The 26744-nt window shown below is 41.0% G+C and overlaps 2 protein-coding genes across 5 annotated transcripts in view; one reads left to right on the top strand and one right to left on the bottom strand.

Annotated features, from left to right (window-relative positions):
• The window catches only part of CS (citrate synthase), a 36774-nt gene extending 33935 nt beyond the window's left edge, over nucleotides 1-2839 (top strand). For both annotated transcript variants that reach the window (XM_026717434.2, XM_087925225.1), the window contains exons 10-11: nucleotides 321-530; nucleotides 1390-2839. In XM_026717434.2, coding sequence (XP_026573219.1) covers nucleotides 321-530; nucleotides 1390-1560 — 381 coding nt within the window. In that variant the 3' untranslated portion in view covers nucleotides 1561-2839. The remainder of the gene's footprint in view (nucleotides 1-320; nucleotides 531-1389) is intronic.
• A 3018-nt stretch (nucleotides 2840-5857) lies between these two features.
• Nucleotides 5858-26744, bottom strand: part of COQ10A (coenzyme Q10A) — a 28725-nt gene continuing 7838 nt past the window's right edge. The window contains exons 1-5 of one of the 3 annotated variants that reach the window (XM_026717458.2): nucleotides 22647-22863; nucleotides 15457-15618; nucleotides 12805-12997; nucleotides 12228-12329; nucleotides 5858-10553 (exon numbers count right to left, since the gene is read on the bottom strand). In XM_026717458.2, coding sequence (XP_026573243.1) covers nucleotides 10386-10553; nucleotides 12228-12329; nucleotides 12805-12997; nucleotides 15457-15618; nucleotides 22647-22726 — 705 coding nt within the window. In that variant the 5' untranslated portion in view covers nucleotides 22727-22863 and the 3' untranslated portion in view covers nucleotides 5858-10385. Of the gene's footprint in view, nucleotides 10554-12227; nucleotides 12330-12804; nucleotides 12998-15456; nucleotides 15619-22646; nucleotides 22864-26744 lie in introns of those variants that run through there. The other 2 variants (XM_087925226.1, XM_087925227.1) reach the window with 2 other exon arrangements.

Below are 26744 nucleotides of genomic sequence, written 5' to 3'. Positions count from 1 at the left end.
AGGTTTATCCTTTCTAAAACAAAGAAAGAGTTGTGCTAGTAGTACTCAGGTCTTCTGTAGAGCTGTGATTGTTGGTGATCAGTCACTGGAAAGGAAGCACAAGAACCTGTTGTTCACGGCCTCCCCGCATTGTTCTGTACTCCGCGAGAAAATTTTGGTGCTCCGCAGATAAATTATTTGCATTTTTTATATTGCACTAAATACTATATCCTTTTAAAAAAATCGTATTAGTGGTCCACGGGATTTAAAATTATGAATGTAGTGGTCCCTGAGGTCTAAAAGGTTGGTGATCCCTGCTCTAAGCAATATTCATATTGTAGGTGGTTCCTGGCTACGGACATGCTGTACTGCGGAAGACCGATCCCCGCTACACCTGCCAGAGAGAATTTGCTCTCAAGCATCTTCCCAAAGATCCTCTCTTCAAGCTAGTAGCTCAGTTATACAAGATTGTCCCTAATGTGCTTCTGGAGCAGGGAAAGGCCAAGAATCCTTGGCCCAACGTGGATGCACATAGTGGAGTCCTGCTACAGGTGAGTTGCTAATTCTTAATATCTTTCCTTCTTGAAGGATAGGGTGGAAGACCTTTACTCACGCATTCAGGTGCAAGCTAAAATGAATTGTTGTGCTGGGTGAAATTGTAGTCACAAAGGATGATATTCAGAGAATGTATTGTAGAAGGTGCTATGGTATTCTTCTATGCTAATGGTTTGAAGAGGCCTCTTGGCCATGATTAATCAAAGACAATTTGATCAAGAAACCTCAGCCAGTGTGAGCACCCACAATTGAGAGAAATTTGTGTATGTTAGTCAGACTGTCTCAGCATTTAGCTTACTCTATCTATTTCATTGCTTTTTTCCTTCTTAATGGCTAATTTCCAACATTTAAAGAGTTTGAAGCACCATAGCCTCCTGATTTCTTGCCTGGTGCCTTAACCACTGTACCAAATGCTGCCACAGAAATAATTCATGGGTGGGTTTTTTGCAGCATGAAAATGTGCAAGTCATTTTCTCCTTAGTACATTTAGATTAATGTGCTAACTTATCCAATAAAATCAGACTATAATGAAATAAAAATGGCCAAAATCCTTTTCTGCCCAATTGTCAAAATCCACTCTGTAGGGGGATGCAATTCATATTATATAGTTTAGAAGGACGGGCTTGAATTAGACACTTGGCTAGTGGGAACTAATGTTGTTTTGAGCAGGGATTAGGCATGAAAAGAAATGAGGAGACTCTGAAAGACGTGCAGCAGAACCAACATCCCAGCCAGATTTAAGTTAATTAGGAGGAAAAGCTCTTGAAATCTGCCTTCCCTGTTGTTTGGTTGTATGTGGAAATATTGCTGGGTTTGCCTTCTAACCATTATTTTTTTCCCCCACCTTCTCTGCAGTACTATGGCATGAAGGAGATGAACTACTACACTGTGCTGTTTGGTGTGTCTCGGGCCCTCGGTGTTCTGTCACAACTCATCTGGAGTCGGGCCCTGGGCTTCCCACTGGAGAGACCAAAATCCATGAGCACAGATGGGCTGATGGTGCTTGTGGGTGCAAAGTCTGGTTAAAAGCAAGGGAAGTGGCAGGGGTTTTAGAACTATTGAGGGAATGATAGAGACAATGCAAATTTTTTTGTTTGTTCAAAGGGCCTTGAAAAGATCCTTCCTTTGAGGCACATGGCCATCACTTTTTTCCAGGTTATTTATGAAAGAAATGCAGATAAAGCTAGATTTTTATTACCCCTTCCCTCCACACATTACCTTAATTGTCACCAAAAGTTAGATTCAGAAGGGCAAGGCCTCCCTCCCATGTCCCCTTTCTCCATAGGCAGCTCTTCCCAACCTGAGCTGATGCCCAAAGCTAAAGAAAGTGCTCCTGTCCAGTTCAAATTCATTTTTGTTGCCCCAGGTTGTACCACCAGGAGTAGAGGACACACTGCCCCTTTCTAAAATCATGTCATTACCACACGCTGTGTTGAACCATCTTTCATCTCTGTATGGATGGGGTGTTCTGCATTTGAACAATGTGCTCCTTTTTAAGCCACCTTGGGAGTGTTGCTTTTTTATCAGTGGGTGAGAAGGAGGGATGGTCCTCTCCTTCAAGATGTCCAGCCTTCTTCCCACTTTGTGCTATTTTTATTCTGTTATAGTGTGAAGCAATGGATTTATGTTCTTAAAAAGATAGCAATGATGGTGGCACAGCTGAAGCTTGAGCCACCATAATAGCGTGTTGAACAAATATTGCTTACCTCTTTGTCTAACAAAGAGGGACAGTTTGCTTTTTTTCTCCTCAAACTACCACAAAGTCTGGATTCCCTTTGGGCCCACCCTCTTCTCCCAAATGAATGTTTCCTCCTCAAAAATCCTGATTTTGTGTGGGATGGTGCTTTGTTTCCCAAATCAGAGCTATAGTGATAGCTATAGCCAGGAACAAAGCAGCACCTTACGTTGCAAACCTTTCTCGTATTTTCTTTTCCCCTCACCATTAACTTCTGTGTCAGAGCGGTGAAATTGAAAAAATGGCGTGGAGGTTGCCTAAAATACTGGTAATGCGTCTATAATCGCAGTTGTGAACATGCTACAAAGTGGCATTAAACCAGTTGCCACCATTTTGAGACAAAATCTGCCTCCAGGCCTCCTTTCCTCTCTTGAAAGGACTTCATACACTCCTACCAATGTTTGTTTTTCTGTGTTTGTGGGAAATCCTTTGTCCTATAACCTCAAGAGATTTAAAAAAAACCTCCACTTAAGCTGAAGATGCAGGGTAAGTGCCTGTGTAAGCATCAGCTTCCGTTGCAAACTTTGGATGGTTCTGTATAAACTGAAAAATAAATGTTTTTATTAACAAGTTACAGTGATGTCGTCCTTTCCCCCTCCCCCTGCAGAACATGTAGCTTTTATCTCTGGAGCTTTTTACCATTACTCTCACACCCCTCCCATTTTGACCAGAATATTTGTTTTCTTTACAATACTGCAGTGAGGCAGTAAATGGAATAACAAAAGCTGCTACACATGGAAAGGTGGGGCAGCTCTGAGAATGACTGGTTAAGGAGAAGAGCTGGTCTGTGTAGTAGTTTTTCCTTTCATTGTTTCATGTCTACCTGCTTTGAATGCACCAGTGTTTGGGATCCTGAAAATGTGCAATACAATGCAATCTGATTCTGCTTCCTTGTTGATTTCCTCAGTACTGCCATCCTGAAATCTGACTTTTGTGCACTCTGAAGAAGCCTGGATCAGAAAGCAGTAGGGAATCCTACTGTCCAGTTCTGATTTGTTTGCTAATCAGGGATCTTACATATCACATAATGCTAAATCAAAAATGGTTCCCCCCCATTCCCCTCCCCCTTCATTTGGCTCCTTCAGCCAATCAGAAGTATACATGTATGTGCTTGCTTGACCCTCATGAAATTATGTCTGGGTTGACGCTCTTGCTATATTTCCCTGTATTGAATATTTGCACAGTTGCTTGTCACCAAAGTAGAAAGATAATGCAAAGTGTTAGATTTGGTTTTATCTTAATTCCTTTGAGTTGTATTGACTTGCCATTCTGTGCTGGTTGGAGACAGTTAAAAATGTGAATGGGAACACGGATTTCCCACATCTAAATTATATGTGGTCCTATCTGTTTTTGAAAGATTGTATTGCCAAAATTTGGTCATTTGACATAATATTTGAGGGGAACACAGATAAATGTTCTATGTTCCAGAAGCAAATTTTCCCATGTTGATATTAAGAAAATACATCAGAGTAGTTTTGGGTACAAGATCATTGTTTTATGTGACAAATTGTACATACAATTATTTTTTATGCTGTACAGCACTCCTTTGTTTTATTCAATATTCTGCATTCACATGCGGTATTCAAACACACTAAAATGTTGATGCACAAACCTACAGTAAATTGATTCATTGTTCCTTGCAAACTCAGAAAAAAACATATAGTGGTTGTAGACTTTTGGCTGCAGGCTTGTAGATGTAGTACAAAAGTTGAAATTAGATCTTCCAATCAAAACCTCAGTTGAACTTGAGAACAAACTTTTTTTTTGTCCTTGAAGTGCATAGTGCACACTGGCAGGAAGTCAACGTCTGCTGTAGATTGGTTGGATGTGTGCCATAGTGGAGAATGAAATTCAGTTGGAATGAACTTCCCAGAAACATTCTATAAATAACCCAGGTCTCTTGTGGATACACCAGAAAGCAGAGGCTATGTTTGAAAATTCAAATCATTCTAGCTTTCTGTTTGATCCAGCAGCATCATAGAGTCTTAAGTAAACACATTAATGAAAAAAAGCATTTGATAACAGGTTTCCTCTGAATAGCACCATTTTGCATTATTGTATAGGCTATCTTATTTTGAATGGTTTTGCTTTAAAGAAATCTATTGCTGAATTTGAAACCTCCATTGTGAGATTTGGTTTAATAAGCTCAAAGATAAAAATGTGTATTTCATTCTGAAATTAGGTTAACTAACCAGACATGGCTCAAGATGGGAAGTGCTTTAAAATGCACATTTAATTATCTATTCAGCTTTTGTTTTAAAAGAGTTTTCTTTGGGAAATATTGAGACACTTAATTGAAAGCTCCTTTTTATGACACTCATCTGTAGGGGTAAAATGTACAGCGGTACGTTTTCTATGTGTCCAGAAAGGGAGCTCACTAAAATAGTATTTCAATTAGCAAATGTGTATATATGTGACTGAAAATTATACAGACTGGGTCACATACCACACGTAAAGCCACAGGTAATGGCTCTCAAGACATTGAAAGAGTTAAGGGGGGGAAGCTGAGCTGTCAATCCCACATGAATGGGTCCATACAAATTAAAATTCCAAGGATCCAAACAGGAGTGGAAGGATTCTCTCTGGTGGGATTTCGCTTTATTATTTATTAAATTTACATGCTGCCCTTCTCACTATCAAATGACTATGTCATTTATCTTGTTTGAGTGTTCTCTACTGAAAGCCAGGTAAGAAAAGATCCAACTCTGATTTCGACTGGAAATTTTGCAGCATGCTAGGGACCACTGGAGCTAAATGTTGCATGGGTTTTTATAAGCTACAATTTAAGCTATCGATGTCTCTGTGCGTGCATGTCGCTGAAAGTCAGTCAAAATGTAATCTTTGAGTGGCTGAAATATTTCATTCAGCTCAAGTAATGTTTTGTTTTTCAATACATTTCTAGTTCTTTGATCTGAATATGCATAACAAAAGATTTGAATTCTTAATGAATCAGCAAGACATCTTCTGGGGAAACGGGAGTTCACCTTCAGTATACGATCCCCAGATCCATTCAGCTACTGAAGAAAAGGTAGCAGGATTGCTACTTGCCTCCCCCTGAATAAATCAAAGTAGTGGAAACATGAACAAATAATTTCTCCAGAAGTTTTGAGCATGGCTTTGGATTCAGAAACCTTTATGGGTGCCAGAAGTCTCAATCTGAGACATCCCATGCTTCTGGGGATGCATAGGCTGTGTTACATGTCTACATCATGTTGCCACAGTTCCACAGTGTTTGATGTGTCTCTTCTATGCAAAATCACCGTTTAATGTTCACTTTTTGTAAGGCCAGTGGTAATTAGCCTCATCTGCACTGCAGTGGGTGGCTATCAATTTTGTTAAACAGTTCAGTACTCATCGTTTCTCATAGAATGGAGGACATGAGGGGATACAAGCGCCCAGGCAGGCGTCCTGTACTTCCAGAGCATAGCAGTGGTTGAAGTAGGCAGATAACTTGCCTACACTAAAAGGGGAATTTTTTCATTTAGCAATTGCATTCTAATGTCCCATGACCCATAAGATGTTCTGCTGACTTTTCAACACATCCCTGCCCTCATCAGGTAAGCCACAATATCTGACGGGAAATCGCTGCATCTTTTCGCAAATGTATTTTATTAGTTTATAAAAATGCAGTTTATAAAAACTGAAAAATGTTCAGTTTTTCAATAATCAAATGAGGAAAAAGGATAGGGGAAAATGATTTCATTTACTGTGCATGATTCTATCTATTCTTTTTGTCTACAAACATCCTTTCTTACAATGTGAGGTAGCACGTACCAGGCTAAGGAACATAAGACAGCTAATTCAATAAAAATATGTGCAGAGGGAGAAACAGAAGGCACAAATTTAAGACATCGGTTTTGACAAAGGACAGCAGCAAAATTAGGCATTTAATACAGATGGACTTGAGAAAACCTATATGCAGGTTCATTAGATGGCAGCAGATAAAACACTACAGCTATGCTACAACCGGTAGGAAACTTCAGGAACAAAATGTTTTTTAAAAACAACAACACCCGGGAAGGACAGCCTGCTTATCTCACTTTATAAATTGGTTAACTATGCCACAACACCCGATTTTGGTTGTGTGCCTAATTTAACATCCAATTGATTCCAACGGACTCTTGTTCAAGTGTCTGGATCTGTATAAAAGCTATTTCAGTTGACATGGTCACAAATACAATTACTGCAATGATTCAAGGATTTCATTTAGAATAATAAGTAAACAGCTGCATCTCTACATCCTGCTCCTTGAAAAAAAAAGTTCTAATATGTTTCAAGGTTAAGTTGCCTGTCAGTGATTAAAAATAGCTACCACGTCTTCGTTAACAGCCAGATTTGGTCCCCTCTTGGCAAATCAATGGCGCAAAATTGCCCCTTAGTTTTAGGGACATCCACCTGTGCTAAAAGGGGTGCTCTGTGAAGTCAGCATTCTTCATAGTGACTATTATTACAAACCTATCGTATGAGGTATACCTTATACTAAGAAACCAGCTTTGTTGAGCAACAGCTGATCTCAGCAGGAAAAACAAAGGCAGACAATCCTGGCACTGGTGGGTAGATGCTTCCCTGTGCTGTTATTCAGAAATCAAATTGATGCCAGGGCAAGTGTTCTAAACTAACATTCTAGGATTTCTATAAGTGAACAATATGGATATTGCATAATTCTGCATTTTATAATCTCAAAACTACAGGAGGCCCCAACAAGATCCCTAAGTGTCTTGCTTGCTTTCTGAGATTCTTAAACATTGTTGTTCCTAGCAACTAGAAACTTTTTAAAAAGAGAATACTAGGTTTCTTTGGACACTGATTTCTACATACATCAAGCTCTGGTTTGGTTTGGTTTTTACTCTTGGAGAACAGCAATAAGTGGCACATAATCAAAGCAGTAAGCCTGCTGCTGTCAAAACTGCCCTTAATCTTTCTCTTGGACTGTTGCACTGCTATCCAGTTGTTCTAAATATGGGCAGTCCTTAATATGATTACACAGAAGTCTAACCATCTTCAGCAGGATTGAATTTCAAGGAAGCATGAATAGGGTTTGCAGCTTTGGTCAATTAAGGTGACCGAGAATATTTATTTCAGAATCCTTGGGGAAGCGTTTGTTCTTTAAGTTGCATTATTATTATTACCAGTATATCAACTGTTTTAAAATGCTTATTCCTCATAGTATAGTTACGCAGCTGAAAAAAGTTACTACAGCAGAGTTAGCTGGGATTTGAACATGCCCCCTTCTTCCAGACAATAATTGAGCTTTGTTAAAATATGTGCTATGTTCAGGTCTTACAGCGTGTGTGTTTTGCTTATAGTTAATACATACAGCGTGAAAGTCTGCCATGCATTATTGGATTTAAATTCAAAGGCTCTGTTCTGTGTCACTGAAACTTACTATTTTCTATTGGCCCAACTGCTCATCCTTCTTGTATTAACAAGGATAGCTAGTCAGGAAGATCTCCATAAATTTGCTGGGTTTTTTTCTTTTTTAAATCACAACCCAAGATGTGATCTGCTGAGGAAGACACAATGCTATCATAACCTAGATTTTGTTAAACTGCTAGATATTTGAAGTTTCCTAGAAGTGACTTCACCACTCTTAAAAAGAAGGGTGGGGTGGGGGAGAAATGATACTTGTTCAGGCCAGCATTCCGGGCAGCCTAATTTAAAAGCACAAACACAATCTTGCCTTGTCTGAGGCTTAAGAAAAGACTACTGCAGGCTGTGCCCTCTGCTTGGAAGCTTGTCATGCAGAGTACACGACGACAAACTAAGATAAAGAGCAAGTCAACGACCTCAAAGCATTTTACAGGAATTAAGCAGTTGATGAGTTTGGGAGAGCGGAAGGAAAGAGGAGCATATTTAAATATGAATGATGATAGCTGGGAATTTGCTGAGAAAAAGGTAGCCATTATAGGGCCAGATCCACAGAACTCTGCCCTGACAGTGGAGCCACAACACTCAAAACCCAGGAAAAGAAGTGGCAGCCGACTGATTCATGGGAATTGCCTCAAAGCCAAGCTGCTTTGTAGCAAGCAATTCCTTCCAGAATTTGGCAACAGAGGGAAGCAGCCCAGGCCGATTTTACACTCATACATCAAAGGAAATCTGCTTCATGACAGGCACCCCAAGTAATGCTCTATCTCCCTCTGGATCTATGCATTACTCACTCCTCATGACTCAGATCTGATAGGCTTTTATTTATGACAAAGTTAAGTATGGAGATTCTGATCCCAAGGAGAAAGTTCTGAGAAAAATCACTGCAGTCACATATCTCTGCTGAGCCATTCCTTCAACAGAATATTTGCTTCATCCCACCCTGTAAACACTCCCCAGGCAAAGACTTCTCAAAATGCACAACCAAGGGGGAGATTGCTAACCTGTGGCACATTGAAGCAGGGCCTAACTTTTAGGCATATTAGTTTAGACCTCCACCCACCCCCCAAAACATTTATTCATTTTATGAGTTTACATGGATACCCAGCCCTTTCCATAAAAATACACATATTGATCCACTAGTGTTTCTCTCACACTTCCCCAAAGTTGCATCGTCACCAAACTGCACATTCACACCCACCCCAGAATTTTTAGCATCACACTTAGGATGAGCCCAAGCCTACAGGGTGTAAAGGAGACACTAGCAAGAGCTTGTTCAGTCCCTCCACAGAAACCTAGCCAGAAAGTGGCACTCTCTTACTAGCCTTGGCAATCCTGCACCCACGTGGTTTGTGCAAATAGTGCTTTTAACAAAAATAAAATTTCCTTGGGTAACTAGAAAGGAGACGGGAGGGTTTACACCAAGCTAGGCAATGCAAAATTAGTGTTGATGGAGTGGGAAAAGGGAGGGTTTGGGATATACCCATATTGGGGATATAGGCAAGTACAGCAGCCAGGAATTGAGTTGTTTCATGCTTGGAGCTGGTTCACTGAAGATTCCAGCTAAATTTCTTCCCACAAACTGTCCGGAGACGTGATGCTTAATTTGCTCCTCTCTCACATTCACCCTGGAAGCTTCATCTTCACTGACCCTCAATGGATACAGCCACTCATGGAACAGAAATATATGATGGAAGACAAACCGTAGTTTTGAAGAGACGGGAACTGTTTCTTCAAAGCAGAAGCTCTCGGCCTGCTAATGCCGTTTTCCAGACTCGTCTTGCAGAGCAGCATACAGAGGTAGAACTGAGTAAACTGAAACAGCTAGTTAGGTCACCGAGTGGCTTTGCTGATTTAATTACTCCCAAAATATCCTGGCTGCTGAACTTCTGAAGTGCTTGTAAATCAAAACATCCGCTGGTAGGGTAACATTTGAGTTTTGAAACTGGTATAAAATCGTCTTGGAAGGCTGGACGTTACAAGCTGGACATTAAAGAAAGCTTCAGTGGACCTGCAATAGGAAGGACCACTCTCTTTCCCCCTCACATTCTTTCCTATCTCCAAATACTTTTATTAAGAGCAACATCTGTTTTCTAAAATAATCCCAACCCCAAAAGAAAGCCTTTCTTTGGCCCCCATCATTCCCTCAAAAAGGCACTCACTGAACAGCTAAGTGGCTGCCATTTCTTTCTCACCTAACCCAATGATGAAAAGGAAAGGCAGAAGAACCCAATGTATCAACGACTGCCAAAGCCACCCATAGGGCAACAACTGTAGGCCATTCTCTTTTATCAAGAAGCGGGCTGTTAAGTTATTTTCCTTTAAAATATGTTTTAAGAGGCACAATTTTCAACTGGTCTTCCTTAGGCCCACTGAGAGAACTTAATGAGTTTTTGCTACCTCTTTCTCAAGAAGTCAAGGAACAGCACAAACTACAACCTAAGGCAGCCACAGTGATATGGTTCATAGAAAGAAGCTTCAAATAAAGTATGCTAAAAAGAAAAGACAGAGCATAAAAGCCCGGTCGAGTAAAACAAAAGTGAAGACTGAGACGTTGCTCCAGAGGTAGCATGGCACTCTGACCTTTTCCTTAGGAATAAGTCTTGGTCATCACACCAGGCCCAGTGGATAAATTAAACAGGATATCAGGAGAAACCAAATAAATAAGATAAAAACAAACAGCTGGGGATGCTGCAAGCAAACACCCAGCTTCAAGTGTCCGCATGGTGACCAAAGCAGCAGGCACTCTTCACGTCTGGTGCACTTTGTGGAACATGAGTTCTTGAGGAATGTGGGTCTCGGGGCCATAAGTCTTCGCTGCCCGGCGCTCAAAGGCTGCCACCATCTGCTTTACTACCTCATCGAAAAAAACTGTAGCCAACTGCGAGTGCAGCAGAGAACGAAATTCAAAAGAGATCTGAGGAGAGAGAACAGCACATTGGACTACCATGAAGATTCATTTTTCCACAGTGGAGCTAGGGCATTTTACAATGAGAAACCCCCTTCCCTTCATTCCAGAGGAAGGGCTAGCAAAGATTTGCTGCGGAAGAATAATTTTGAAATTACAAATCAGGAGAGACTGCAGAAAGCATTCTCGAGAACAGCAGGAATAACAAAAGCATTATAAAACCTATGTACCACTATTTGCTAAACACTGATGAGGCTCCAATACTTTTTTTTTTCCCTACAGAAATTGCCCAGGGGTGTATTATTGTGAAAATAAATTGGGATGCCCCATCCGACAACTACTCTGTGCTGATCCATCTCTAGTTGGGTCTTGGGGCAGAGGCAGAAAGAAAGGACAACCTAGTCTCAGCTGGACATCAAGAATGGCCCTAAGCACAGAGCGATAGTGTCCACCTCGATGACACAGAACCCCAGAGTTCCTATTTATGACATGCATGTAACCAAAGGTTGACTATTAGAAATACCGCTTTTCTCTAAGTCAGAACTGCCAGAGAACTAAATCAGCAACTGCCATAAATGCAGCACTTGGCTGACTTGTTCATACTTCATCTATACTTAACACTTAGCCTTATATACCGCTTCACAGTACTTTAAAGCTCTCTCTAAACGTTTTACAGAGTCCCCATATTGCCCCCAGCAATCTGGGTTCTCATTTTACCCATCTCAGAAGGATGGAAGGCTGAGTAAACCTTGAACAGGTTAGGATCGAACTGCTGGCAGTTGGCAGAATTAGCCTGCAATACTGCATTCTAAGCACTGCGCCACCACGACTCTGGTGGCTCCTTACATTTTGTCTATAAAACCAAGATTTATAGTGGAAATGGGTTTGGCAAGGGAGATCTTTGTAGCTAAGGTTGTAACCTAATGGGATGTGTGGTACAGGAGTTCCATACTCATCCAGGTATTGGGATGGTTTCTTGCTTTTACACATTATAGCTCCACTACTAGAGGAGCCACAGGGGCATCTACTAGGACAGAGGTATCAAACTCTATTTCACTGAGGGCCGCATCAGGGTTGTGTATGACCTGCGGGAGCCAGGGTGGGCATGGCCAGCTAAACGTCACTTGTGTTGAGCCAGGTGCCTGTAGCGGCCCAAGCGCTCGCCCAGCAAAAATGGGCTTCCAAGCTCGGTTTCCGGCTGTGACAGCCTGCAGCCGCCAGTCAGCGAAAGCTCCATTTTCACTGGCAGAGGTACTACTGATCGGTTCCTTGCTGTTTCCAGGGTGGCCCCACGGGCCAGATCTAAGCCCCCAAGGGCCCCGAGTTTGACACCCCTGTACTAGGACTAGGTGGACTGCCTTTGGGAAGTATAGAGCTTGAAGGCCAGAGAAGTAACATACCTCAATGACCTTGGAGTTCCCTACTCTGCTTCAAGGAATTCATTCAACAGCTCTAGGAAAAAGGGGTTTGTGATAGGAATGCTCAATACCAGAAACAGCTCTGCCATCAGAATATGATTCTGGCTCCTTCACAACTAGGATCTTACAGAGGCTCCTCAGTGATAATGGAAGGTCCATCTTTTTTAAAAAGCCTGATGGATGCAGGAACCCCATCATCATCAGTCCTCATTTATGCAAGAACTAATGAGATGATGAGGAATCCCATTAGCCTTTGTGTGCTTACTGCGAAGTCCAGGGTGCACGTGCGAGGATAACCTGGAATGCCAGGACTGAAACGCCAGCTTGTCTCCAAATGATTGAAAAGCTTCCCATCAGTGCAGACTGCCTGGGGGAAATAACAGCAAAGATTCAGGTTGACAGCAAAGCTCACACAGCATGAATTAGCCAAACTGATGCCTTCCAGACATGTTAGACTACAATTCCCAGAATTCTCCTCAACATGGAGGACAGCAAAATAGAGAGGGCCAATCAAACACAAGAGTTCGCACTCTAATAACAGCAGCTCTGGATAACGATTTACCCACCAACCTGCATATGAAACAGGTATCTCATGTCTGGCTCATGAGTATGTTGCTTCACATGTCACATTTATGGCAAAGGACTTCCTGTTGAGCACTTTTGATATTTTAAATTTCTATTAAGTGTTTCTTTCAATGCCAGTGTCACCACGTTCATCAAACCTCCCTCCAAATTATCTGAGGCACCAGGAAAAATTATTAATTGTGCAATGCTTGTTATTATTTTGCCATTGCAACGCTGAAATATCATCAGCCTGGATAGCCCATAGATACACAACTCACCTTTACCAAGTGGGGTTGCACCAGTGTCACGATAGAAGTGTAACGTTCCACAACAGGAGGGAATCCAACTTCCAGCTGAGCCTTCACGTGACCTGCTCGCTTAGAGACCACAGTTGATTTTTTACACCATGGAACAAATTCCTTATATTCATTCACATTGGCCACAACACCATACATTTCCTGCATGGAATAGCTGCAAATAAAGAGAGTGACTCTTTAAATTATGTCCACAATGATGCACAAGTCCACAATGACACAAGCACATGCGCATCAAAGGATGTTGGAATATTTATTATGCCGTGGAACATAAAAAAATGAAACTTCCACAACTGCAGTTCTTCTCCTTTTCTCAAATCCAGGCTCTTGTGCTTTAAGAGAACAAAAGAAAATAGAATGGATGTTTCATTTATTTATTCTCTTAGATTCCCATTGTATCTAAGAGAACTAACGTATAAGAAATAGAGCCTGGCTCCTATGATTGATATATTCTGCTGTTTGAATATTTTATGCATTCTGTTATTCAAGACAGGCAGTAAAGTATTTAATATAATATCTGCCTCTTTCCAAGTCTTGCAAAATTCTGAATCTTACTCATTTTTTACTTATAGGCATCTATATTAAAAAAGAACTTTGAATTAATTTATTACAGTATATAAGACAAAATTGGTTAAAAATGTGGAGTCTTCTAAAAACAAAAATAAGTCTGCCAACTCACCATTAGCTTTATTGTCAAATGCCTATTTCAAGGACAACTGATCAGTAAGAAAGGTTTAATTACTTATGCGCATATGGTACAGTACATATTAAAGACATAGAGAAAACTGTTCAGCATAGGTACAATTTACTATGATTGGCATATTTACAAATTATTTGGAGGATAAAAAGTGATTTCAAGAAAGGAAGAAGAATTTGGAGAAAAATACAGAAGTTGGAGGACTTATACAAACCCAAGATCATCTACTGGGACTATTATAACTATAAATGGTTATTGAAATATGATGGAACAAATAAAAAAATTGTATGATAAAATCAATGCAAAGCTTCCAAAAGAAGTAATCATAACACAATGAGAAAAGTAGAAATATTTAGGTTAGCTGTTAGGAAACAAACGGAAAGGAAAGGGAGAAAGTGTGACTTAAATATATTTCTAGTATCTTTTTACTCTTATTTTTTTTCTTTATACTCAGTATTCTTAACTTTCTAAAAATCTGGTTAAAAATTTAAATTAAATTAAATTAAATTTAAAAATATAAAAGCAATAAGATTTTTGATACAGAGAGAAGGAAGCGGAAAAAATGGAGCAGGAGGAAGGTAACAGAAGGAGAGAAGGTCATTGGGATTCTCTTTTGATCAGCAAATTCTGCCAAACACTTTCCCTGTTTATGAAACCGCCGAAGAGCTCTAACAAAAGATCTCACAATCTTGGATATAATTGCAGCAGTACAGAAGCCTGCCACAAATAAAGAAAATCTTTCCAAATCACTCATCAATTGCAAGCAAAGTTCAGCTCTCTTTTTGATAACACATTCCTTACTGCTGCAGAGGAAGCTGGGCAGAATAAATATACAGTAAATGGAAAATATTCATAGAAGATAAGGCTAGAAAGGGCTACTGGTCACACAATCACGGTGTGTCATCTATAGATTCCAAGCATCAAGACAGCTGGGAAGAATAACAAAACAGCCACCCAAGTTAATTTTTCCCTTCCCATGAGCTGGGCAGAAAAATTTAAGCTAATGGATCCCTGATTGCGTATTCTAAACGAATAACAGCCTCGGTAAATCTGCAGATAACAGTTCCTTTTCTGGCTCTTGATTATACACCTCCAACTTTGCATATGCATGGGAAGATAATACCTCCTGGAGAATGTAAGGGGATTGGTGGTACTGTTACGTTGAAGTAGGCAGCCTGCAGTTTCCTCGAGATGTTGCTGATTATGTACAGTACAGGTAGTCCTCAACCTACGACCACAATGGAACCCCAAATTTCCATTTTTAAGTGAGACATTTGTTAAGTGAGTTTTGCCCCATTTTACGACCTTTCCTGCCACAGCTGATAAGGGAATCATTGTAGTTGTCAAGTTAGTAACCCGGTTAAGCAAATCTGGCTTCCCCATCGACTTTGCTTGTCAGAAGGGGATCAGATGACCCAGGGACACTGCAAACCGTCATAAATAGGAACCCATTGTCAAGCATCCAAATGTAAATCACATGACCCTGGGTAATGCTGCAATGGTCATAAGTGTGAAAAAATGGTCTTAAGTGTGAAAAATGGTCATAAGTCATGTTTTCAAGGGCTGTTGTAACTTCAAAAAGTCACTAAACCAACTGTTGTAAGTCAAGGATTACCTGTATTGCTTTAGCTTCCTGTAAGATTTGGTTGGTCACTGTGGGAAAGAGGACACTGAATTAAGGCAGACCGTAGCTTGGATACCACAGATCTTGCCTTGTGTTTTTATCCTTTTCATCAGAAATAGGTCCTCTTTGGTTGCTTTGGGCGATGAACTTTCTGGCCTTAAAAACCCAGAGTTCTATATAGTTTTTTAATTACCAAAGGAAATGATGCTTGTGTAGGTCATGCAAAACGATATTCGAGATGTGTACATTTTCCCTCCATCACAAAACCACCCTCCTGCAAGCCATGTCAGCTCACCCAATGATCCTCCTCTCTGAATATTCCTTCCGTTTGTTGATGAAAGGTCCTGTAAAGCTGATAAATGTCCGGCTGTGCTGACCACTGAGATCCCAATCAAGACTGCTGATAGTATGAGGGTCTCGGATCACCAGATTTCCACAGCATGGCATATACCTGGAACTGAAAGATCCTCAGGATTAGCTGGCCTGAATAGAAGTCTACCAAACTTTCCCAGAGGCTACATTCAACATCCGTTGATCTTGAAAAACCTAACAGAGGTGTCACCCACCGATTCAAAAAGCTGCAAGTAAAGTTAAGTTACAAGCATGACCTAGCACGGCGTCCTGGACTGAAATCCTACATGTGCATTGTGGGTAAATCCTCATAGATAATATAACGTGGGGAGGGAAATTCTGATTTATCTTCAGTTGATTTTAACAACCATACGAAATACACACAACACATACTACCAATGTGGAGTAATTATCTTCGAAGGGCAAATGCTCTTGTTTCTCTTGAAAAAGTTGTGGGGGGGGAGGGGTTAGAGGAAAGGGACTCTAAAAGTTTAGTCTATGAATTTCAGAGGGCCTCTGATTATCTATTTCTGGTTCTGAACCTCTTGTAATCTCTATCTGCAATTCCTCAGATTATCAGCTCTGTGCGTGTGAAAATTAAACTTAATAGCATTGGGCAAACATTGCCCTTCTCCCCAAAGTACAAGTTATTCAACAGAGTTACTACAATCTGAATTTCATCATAAATGTCAGGATAAATTGCACATGTCAATACCATCCTTCACTCCTGCAGAAATTGGGAAAGTGAATTTGATCACATATGCATTTCTCTAAATCCTTGGCTGCTGCCTCCCACCCCGCTTACTTTACAACTTGTTGTCAGGGAGCAATTTTAGATACAAGTTCAGTGCTGTTAAAGAAGACTGGCTAAATGTGTTTTCACAGACAGCAAGTCACTAATTAATAGTCACTTCTCTTCTCCTTTCACCTTGCAGCCCCACCTGTTGCCACCGCTGATCACCTGCTGTTCAGGCTGACCCCAGAAGATCAGACTCAGCAACCTGAGAGGTACAGGGAGAAATCCCAAATAGTACCATGGAGGTACAATTCCCCAAAATTGGAACTGTCTGCTCCCCAATGCAGAATAGTCTAGAAGATGGTGTAGAAGAATCATGTCACCTCAATCTGAATTGGCCAATGGTGCTGGGCTGATCCCATCTCCAAAGATCCACTCTTTACAACACAGAAAGAATGGTGCATCTGATTGAATCCATGGCAAAAGTTGTATCAAAATAAAGGGGGAGACTACTACTTTAAGGATGCCTCTATGAGGCCAAAATTTTGAGGACACAATACAAAAAAAGAAAAGACATTGCTGAGATATAGTTGTGTTGCAGTTAGATGCAACTGAGGATAGGATCTGAGATGTTGGCCTCTTCACCTCTTTTGCTTTTTGGATGGCAAGGTCTTTCTGCCCAAAAAACCTGACATTTAGCAGCTGACTCCCAACTGGATCTATTAATCAAATTAAAACTTGAATTAAAGAAGGGGGTAGCAATTTTCCTCCTCGGTTTTCTATGATGCTTCCTCAAATTCAGCTGGGAGGAATGAGCAGCCAGGCTAATGCAAAGCCTTTGCATTTCCTTCCATGTTGGCCTGTTCCTATCTTGTTTGCAGGCTTAACTTACATAATTATTGCCAGGGTACCCTCCCCCAGCAGCAGCTAAGCTGTTCTTTCAACAAGTTAAATATTCAGGATGCCAAGTGAAAAGCCTACCGACGAAAAGAGGGACAGATTTCCTGTCAGATTTGATGTCACCAGAGGTTTAAAAAAAAAAAGTCTTTTGCTTGGCTCGACAAGCTTGCAGGCTACTTAAAAACAATGAATTGAAGAAAAGTCCTTGACCTTCTTTGGCCTAAATGTCTTCATGCGCAAGATGGGTCTGCGATAATTTTTTGTGTCGGAAAGCAGCAGATTTTCTTTATCACGACCTTTTCCAATCTAGTACCCTTGAGGTGCAGTGGACTCCAATTTCTATCATCCACATGCTGGCTGAGCATAATAATACTTGCAGCCTAACACATCTGGAGAGCTCCAAGTGAGAAGCTGCCTTAAATGCCTTTTTCAGTGGGGAGGTGCGGGGAAGAAAGGGGAAACAATAAAATGTAGCAATATACCACCGTACGATGGATGTCACTAGAGCCAAGGTAAAAAGAGGAGTGGAATTCTACCTTTGAAGGCGTGCAAAGAGTATATTGCAGCATATTCAAGGACAAAAAAGAATGCAGAAAGAATGGCAATTACAGAATAGCTGCCCGGCAGGTTAGCTAAGACATTTACTTGGGAACATTGCCAAGCAAGCCATCGTGAATAGGAACGTTACGTAAAACAAGTTAAAGCAATAGTAATGTCTTCATCTGGCATAATCACTTGAAGGAAGGAAGTTTTAAATGCCGTCAGTTTGTTCCCCACAAAGTTAACTGTGACGCTACACTGCATCTACCAGCAACAGCGAATTGTGGGCATCCGGAGAATCCTTATCTCAATCTATGCTTTGCCTGGAGATGTTTCGCCAGCCCCTAAGCGTGAAGGTGAAGTCTCTCCCTGGTGCAACAGGATAGTCAACAGTCTATCTATAGCAAACAGTCAGAGGGAAAGACATGAAAACTGCAGGGTAATAAACATTCAGGAATTGTTAAGCCCGTAAGCCTTTTGGTGCCATTGCCAGAGGATAACTCAAATATTTCTAAAAATGATGTGGAGGAAGCTACTATATCTAAGTAAGGTTTCTAATTTAAGAAACTGGATTCACATATCATGCTAAGGCATACAGGTGGTCCCCGACTTACAGCTACAACTGAGACCCAAATTTCTGCTGCTAAGTGAGACAGTTGTTAAGAGTGAGTTTTGCCCCATTGGACGACTTTTCTTACCGCGGTTGTTAAGTGAATCAGGACAGTTGTTAAAAGTTAGTAACGCGGTTTGGAAGTGACTCTGGCTTCCCCCATTGACTTTGCTTGTCAGAAAGTCGCAAAAAGGGGGATCCCATGGCTCCCGGGACACTGCAACCGTCATAAATGCGAGTCAGGCGCCAAGCGTCTGAATTTTGATCACGTGACCCTAGGGATGCTGCAACGGTTGTAAGTGAAAAACAGTCATAAGCCACATTTCTCAGGGCCATTGTAACTTTGAATGGTCACTAAACAAACGGTTGCAAGTCAAGGACTACCTGTACTTTTGTCTGAGTTTCTTGCATAGGCTATTATTACCCTAGCTCATCCATATTGCTAAGGTGTAACCTATGATTCATATATAAATGGTAACTGTGGTTGGAGTCAATCATCCTGCTAAGCCAAAAGTAAACAAACCACATTGTGAATTAAAACAACATTTGCACCTAAGTCAGCATCATGGAATTCTTAAATAGTAATGTATTTCTCTCTAGCCCATCTCAAAAGATCATTTTAAATTTATTTCTTTATAATATTACCTGTTAATTGCCGCTTCCTTTTTTTTAACCTAGGTAAAATTAATTCCCCAAATAAAGCATTTTACAACTTGTTAAAAATTCCAAGTTTAAATACCTACTTATTAATTAACATCATTCCAATAAAAATCTCAAATCTCTTCAAACACATCCGGTTAGACACACATAACGTGCTTCCAAACTAACCCCCCACAATTGCCTGCAATATTCAGAGAGAAAAAAAGAAGCCAATAAATATTAGAAGAGCCGTGTATATCGTTTCTCACTCCCATGACTACATTATATATTATTTAGGAAGGCTTCTCAAGAACAACTTTAAACTTGTAACTTTAAAACTAAGTTCCAAGACTCATATGGAAAAATAGTACTTTGGAATATGTTCTCATTGGGAAACCAAATCCAAAACCAAATCCTGTTTGGAAGTCTTTTGCAAACATTATTGCAACAGTACAATCAAAAGGTTATGTATTCAAAGTGTTACTGGACACTTTATTCTCAGTTTATTTTTTAAATGTTTGAGAAGATTTTTCTGGGGAAAATGAGTCTTGGTAAGGATCATTCATTTCCAGATCTGAGATAACACAGCAAATAAATATTAAAATATCCATCAAGATTATAAAAAAAAAAATCTCCTCTAGAAGACATGAATCCATTCAATTTATTAGCTCTTACTGTATAAAAGGCCTATGAACTTTACAAAAATAATTTCATTCCACATAAGAGAGGAAAACTCAAACATATCAAGCTGTAGACTGAATATATGGGTGAGTGCTGATGTGAACTAAGGATAGCTCATAGGTCATGCACCTGAAAATCCTGTTAATTTATCACATGAACCTAGAACAACAACAATGTCCCATTGCCTTTAAAATTGGTTTAAAGCAGGGGCCTTCAAATTTGATAGCTATAAGACTTGTGGACTTCAACTCCCAGAATTCCTCCTCCAGTCATGTTAGCTCATGACTGGAGGAGGAAGTCCACAAGTCTTAAACTTGCCAAGTTTGAAGACCCTTGGTTTAAACAAATAGGGAACTGAAACCTGTAGTTCAGGGGTGTCAAAAATCACATTGTCAAAGCGGCATCATGTGACGTATCAGGACTTTTTCCCCCTTCACTAAACCAGGTGTGGCCAGCCTGTGACACATCTGGCCAGTGGGCTGGGAGTTTGACATTCCTATAGTTCAACATCTGGAAAGCCATATACTGTACTTCGAATCTTGTCCTTATGGTGACTAAAGGCCATTGTACCTACAACAAAATGGCCCTTCTCACTAGGTTATACAATCACATTTTAATTCATAGAAGGCTAAAAAGGGCTACTGGGATCTTCATAATTTAATTCATACATGTGTATGGATTAAATATGATATGAGTTTGTAACTATTGACTCTGTAAACTCTCTGCATGATAAAAAAAAAACCTTGCTCTGGGATATTACTGGTCATTAACACAACTACAGAAAAGCATGATCAGTCACACATATATTGCATACAGCGTGCTTCCTCTTTGGAAATTCATTTAGCGCAGAAATAAAGAATACCGATTATTAGGAAGAAGTTCAAAAGGTATAAGCATTTGGGCACAGTGGGTTTCAGTGTCTGTAATGGAAGTGACTCTGTTGGTACCTGTTTTTCCTCAACTCTATAACATTTCATCTTTAGGTGTTTGCTAAGAAACCTTTCCCAAATAAAAAAACCAAAAAGCAAAATGCAGCATTGTCCAGTTAGCTCCCTTTTCTAAGCTTAGAAACTTTTTCAAGTTGCTGCTAGAACTAAGGCAGGGCTTTAAAGCTTTACCAAGCCAGCAGGAATCCATCAGTCTAAAAGCCCCAAGTAATTTTCTTTACAAAAATTATAGATCAGCACAGAAGCAAGTATGCACATTCTGAGTTCTTTGTTACTATTTCAAATAAACCAGAGTTACATGAATAAAAAACAATTTCAATATGTTTCATAGAGTACTTCAGCTGAAAATGTTCTCAAATGGACCTTGATGCTTACTGTCTATGTGTGGTGTAATGGTTAAGATGTTGGATTAGGACTGAGGAATCACAGCTTCAAGTCCACCCTCAGCCAGTGAAGCTGATTGACTGACTTTGGTTCAGTTAGTGTTTTTCAGCCAAACCTACCTCATAAGATTATTATTGTGAGGGAAAATGAAGGGTGGAGTGTTATGTATGCTATCTTGAACAGATAAACATATATGTCACTCTGAACTTGCAGAAGGCAGGATATAAATCTAACAAATTAAAAGGTGCTGCTTTGACCATAGTACAGAAATGATTTGTCACCATTTTCTACTACAAAATTTTATACTTTCCAGTGTAGCTTACAGCTCCGTGATTCTGATGGTTTCCCACCCAAGTAGACCAAACAGATTCAGCCTTACTTCTAAGTCAGTTGATGCCATCTGCCAAAACATACAAGTCACACAAAGGCAATAAAAACTGATACAAAGACCCAATAATGCAACCCAATACTATTTACCAATATAAAACATTTTATACCCACACAAGAAGAGATGAATGAATAAAGCATAAATTCATCATGGGAAAAAAATTAACAGCTACCAGGTTTGCTCCCTTTCCACAAACTTGTTTAATCCTCTATCGAGAGATGTAACAAGACCTCAGGGATTTATTTAAATAAATTGTTCCATGAAAATCACATGCTCTTAGGCTTACCATTTAACATAATAAAAAAAGGAGCACAAACTGAAACAGCTGCCAAAAAAGCATTACTAAAGTAGCCACAGTTGTCAGAAGTGTAAAAACAAGCAGAGAATGACCATATAAAAAACAATAATCTAGAACTGCAGTGGCACATAGGTTTCTGTCATGTTAGAAGACAGCATCATTGCCCTGAACTACAAAGAGGTTGCCATTTATACATACTACTCTTTACTTATAAAAATCCCAACCCTTACTGGAGGCGTAATCATTTCCATTTACTTCCTTCATACATGTACACACATTCATTAATAGAAACAAACCTCTTACAACATCCAGGGAAAGCCAATCAGTAGATCAACAGATACTTATTATCTCATACTGTAATAGTCCTACTTTTATTGCCCCTGGGCTCTGATCACCGTTATCACCAGTAACATCCCCATAAAGTCCCCACAGGATCCTTCTAACTCGGGAGCCACCCTTTCCCATTTTAACCTCTACGCTTTTTTCCATTTACTCCTGCGATGACCTTCTACCAACGATGCCTTGTACTCCCCCTTGAACGAAGAGCAAGGAGTACAAGTGCTCTTGGTCTCTGTTGTCCTTGCCTAAAAAAACACTCAGCCTCCTTACACAAGATGTCCCAGAGCCTTGTTCAATTTCACCCATTTTTCCGAGGGGGGGGTGTCACATGCTATTACACCACCACCCCGCGCGCCAATCTCAAAAACAGCCAGGGTACTTCCCACCCCAGCCCCCTATTGAGAAACGAGTCAAATCTTTTCCTATACACGCAACGCTTTTAAGGAACGGGAGATCCACCCGCTGGAATCTGCTCGCCAAGCCACCTGGAAAAAGCGCTCTAGAAGGAAGCCCGGCCAATAAGAAAAGGGGGCGACCCGAGCTCGGCTCCCCTCTTTTGAATGGGGGAGGCGGCTCGCTTTCTCCCCGAGGGTCCTTCACCCCGGTTCCTAACCCACAATGTCGGATTCCTCCTGTGCCCCCGCGCCCCGGCTCGATCCCCGCTCCGCTCACCAGCCAGCCGCGGTCGCCCTCGGTCTCAGCCCTCCCCGCACTCCCAGTTGCCAAATTTCCCGGAGCCAGCGAGTCGCCATGGAGGGCGGGGCGGGGGGGGGAAGACCAGGTGGAAATGCCCCTCTTTCTCTCTCTCGACTGTATCAATTCCGCCAGCAAATAAGACAGGCACCGGCGTGAACTTTCACCTCCCCTCCCTTCCCCCCCCCCCGTTCGCGTCACAATGTCATTGCGTCGCCCTGTCTATGTCACAGCGCGAGAGGGGGAAGAAGAAGAAAAAAAAGGGGCTGGAAAGGAAGCGAACGCAAGGCTTTGTGGGGGATGTGGTTCTAAAGGTTACGCCCGAGTGAATTATGGGAATTGCGGCTTCACTTCCTTTTGAGGGCAGCCGTCTTCCCAATCGTGGGATGTTTGTGATGATCGTTGGCTTCTTTTAAAGGCTCCTTTAACTCCAAAAGCTTGGATGTGGTTGCTGTTTGGAATGGGAAGCCATCTCAGAGCTGTGGAGATTGGGAAGGGGGGGGGGAAGTGGGGGGAGAACTAACTTTAAGCGGAGGGAAAAAATGGGAAAAGAAATTAGCAACCCATTTCCGAACTATTGTTAGCTTAAAATTATATATGCATACATGCTCTTTCCTCCCAGGCTAAGCCACATTTGCATAGAGTTGAAAACTACCGGTAGGCAAAAGAAATTAGACAGGAAGGGAAGAAAATACGGCTAAACTAAACCAACCTGGAATCGAGTCAATTTACTATACTACTACATTCCTTTCAATCCTTCAAAGCATTCTTAATTCAATTACTTCCATCAGCTAATTTGTATATTGCCGTTTGTTCTATAAGGATAATTAGCAAGAGCCCCAGGCACAATTTGTGGTAGGTTTTATTAAATGCATTAATACAGTCCTTAGTCAAACAGTGAGCCAATTATTTTGTGCAAAATCAGTGAGACAACATTACAAATGTTGTCTCAGCACTGAGAAATCACTTGAGAACCATCACTGAAAGTTCATTTGGACATAAGCTGCCTAATTATATTTTATTATTCTTCATTGATATGTAAGTCAACGTTGTACAACTGTCAGGAAGACAGCCCAGAACAGACCCTATCATCAGGAAAAGTGGTTTTTAATTTCTGTCCTACTACTTACTAGATTGGTTTAAAATAGCAACAGCCATCTCCCAGACATTCCCATCTACTGGATGGCAGAGCTGTGTGATTCAGCTAATCTGCCATACCCAAGAGCTCATTTTGCTTGCTGCAAAAGAAGGACCTTTCTTTTTTTGAGGACATGAATGCACAATATCATCCCCAACCCAGGCACACTGCTAAGGAAGCCTCTGCTTATATTTTCTTGATATGCATTCTCAAAAAAAAAAACAACAACCCCAAAACAAAGTTATGGGTCATTTGAGTTGTACAGTACCAAGATAAAGTAACGAGTGGGAACTATGCTCTGCTCCTATAGACATCTGAGACTGCTGACAGTGCACCCGCCAGAGGTAGTATTCAGCAGTTTCTGACCAGTTCTGGAAGACTGGTAGCGGACATTTGAGTAGTTCAAAGAACCAGCAAATACTACCTCTGACTGGCCCCACCCCATCTATTCTCTGCCTCCCAAGTCCCAGCTGATCGGCTGGGTCTTCTTTTGTTGCCCTGCACAGGAGAACAGAGCTGGAAAGCAGGTTAGTGGGGTGGAGAGGGAATGGAGATTTTACAGTATCCTTCCCCTGCCACACCCACTAAGCCACGCCTACCAAGCCATGCCACACCCACCAAGCCACGCCCACAGAACTGGTAGTAAAAAAAAATTGAATCCCACCATTGGCACACTCATATAAGAGGGGAAAAAGAGAATCAAAATGAACACAAATAAGCATAAATAGCAATCCATCTTCAATCCTACTACAGATTCCCTGCCAAAGCCTTGATGATAAATAAGCTTTGTAGTAAGTTGTATAAAAGACCTGATCAGCAAGCAGAAAATCAATATAGAAACTGTCTGATTGTCCAGGGTTTTGTGGTTCGCCGGTACCCAGTGCAGCCGGCAGCAGAATCGGACAGTGAGGAAGAAAGGGAACCAGTCAGGGAGTCTGGAGAGGACTTGGATGAGGGTCCTGCGTCCGATGCAGGGATGGGGCCAGAACCATCTGGGAGTGGGGTGCTATCTTCGGAGCCTTCGGTGTCTGGGAGCAGTGAAGCACAGGACCCAGGGGAGCCTGTTCCCAGTGTGTGTGTGCGCAGAGCTGCTAGAAGGCGAGAGCAGCTGAAGCAGAAGGGGCGACTTGGGAGTAAGGCTGGGAGGTGATTACCCCTCCCATAAGGGATAAAAGTCAGACCTCAATGATGAATGTTTTGCAGGAAGCAAAGCAGTTCAATCAGATTCTGAATCCTTCTTGAAACTCTGTGTACTCTGGTCGTTTTTTTCTGATACTTGGGGGGGGGGGAGGGATTTCCTGTTATAATTACTTTGGAGACTTCTGTTTTTGGCAGCATTCCCCAGCACTGATAAGCATGGGCTTATCTTGGGGAACTGTAATTGGTTCTGGCTGGAAAATTAAAGTAATTCACAGTGTTGCATTAAAATAGGTTTTGCTTTTCAAGCAAGCTTGTGTTTCAGTATGTTTGACGAAGCCTGGGTCAGAACAGGGTTTGCTGCTAAAACAGGGAAAAAAATTTTAAAAACTGCATAATGCAATAATGTGTGTTGGTGACTTGTGGGGCACAGATGATGGGCCTTGGGCTTTTGGGAGATCTGCTCTGATACTGTATGGAAACAAGGATGTTACAAAAGCCCAGCAGTAGTTTGAGTAAGTTAGGAAGTAAATAGAGAGCCATGCCTCTTGGAGAGGTTTAAGCCTCTTGGCTTTCATAACAGAAACGTTAGGCAGTCAGTTCAAATTATACTGCTGCTCTGTTCTGTGTAATGGTTGGGCAGATCAAGTTTTTAGCCTGAGACCACCCAGATTTACAAAAAATGATCTGAGAAAGGCCATACAAATGGAGCTTCTGCCGTGTGGGCTGGAAAATATCCTTAAAACAGAATAGAGCAGCCAGCTGGGATGATCATCCCACTGGCATCATGATTTGTGCCAGGCCCAGACCCCTCATTCACATAACTAGCAGCCTAGCCTGCTTAGCATCTGAACCAAAGGTTCTTTAGGGTGCAGTAAAAAAAATACCAAGATGTTGGCCATAAAGGTGCAATGCATACATGTAACAGCGTTGCAAATACTTGACTTTTTTGACAACCTCCTGCAGACATTTCTAATCTGAGAGATTGTCACCTGCTTGTACGAAAGGTGAAACGATAAGGGAAACCATTGAAAACCCCCAAAACTGTAAACTACATTGGAAAGTAAGTAATTAACCACGAGGAAATCTTCAGAAAGTCAATGGAAATAATTTTTACCAATAGACTGCACAAAAATAACAGATAACAGATAATCAGAGTTGGAAGGGACCTTGTAGGTCATCTAGTCCAACCCCCCGCCCAAGTTAGAGACCTTACACCAAATATTAAGAAGATTCTTGGGAATCAAATTCAGCCTAAGGTACACATTATTTTTCTCAGAGCAAGGAACAGTTTGATTCAAATATTCTCAACTGAGGGTTTTCTGGGGGGAGAAGTGTGAAATTAGCACATCTGCTAATGACACATAAATCCTGGAATGTGCATATTTTATCACGATTTATGTACAAGTGCCTAATTAGGTACAGTATTTTTATTTTAATCAAACAGCATGTTTGAGGGTGTAAAATATATGTAACTATCTTCAATATTTATGTATTTTTATCCTTTATTATTATTATTTTAAAAACCTCCTGTTTTCCCCACAATAACCCTGAGGTGAGTTGGGCTGAGAGAGAGTATAATTACATATTTACATATACACTTATATGGATAGTCAGGAGCCCCTATACCATTCCAAACAAGTGTATATGTATATGGTATATACATATATATATGTGTGTGTGTATATATATATGGTATTCAGCTTTGTTCGGGTATTTTCCCATGTCATTGTAGTTGTGCTTTTAAAGTTGTAGCAACGTTTTGGCAGAATCTCACCTGCCATCATCAGGCTTCTGTACTG

Source organism: Pseudonaja textilis, chromosome 2, assembly GCF_049901715.1.
Source record: "Pseudonaja textilis isolate UNSWEBS1 chromosome 2, rPseTex1.2, whole genome shotgun sequence".
Classification (NCBI taxonomy): Eukaryota; Metazoa; Chordata; class Lepidosauria; order Squamata; family Elapidae; genus Pseudonaja; species Pseudonaja textilis.
The sequence above is the reverse complement of the archived record's forward strand: the minus strand, read 5'-3'. Positions and strand labels throughout refer to the sequence as shown.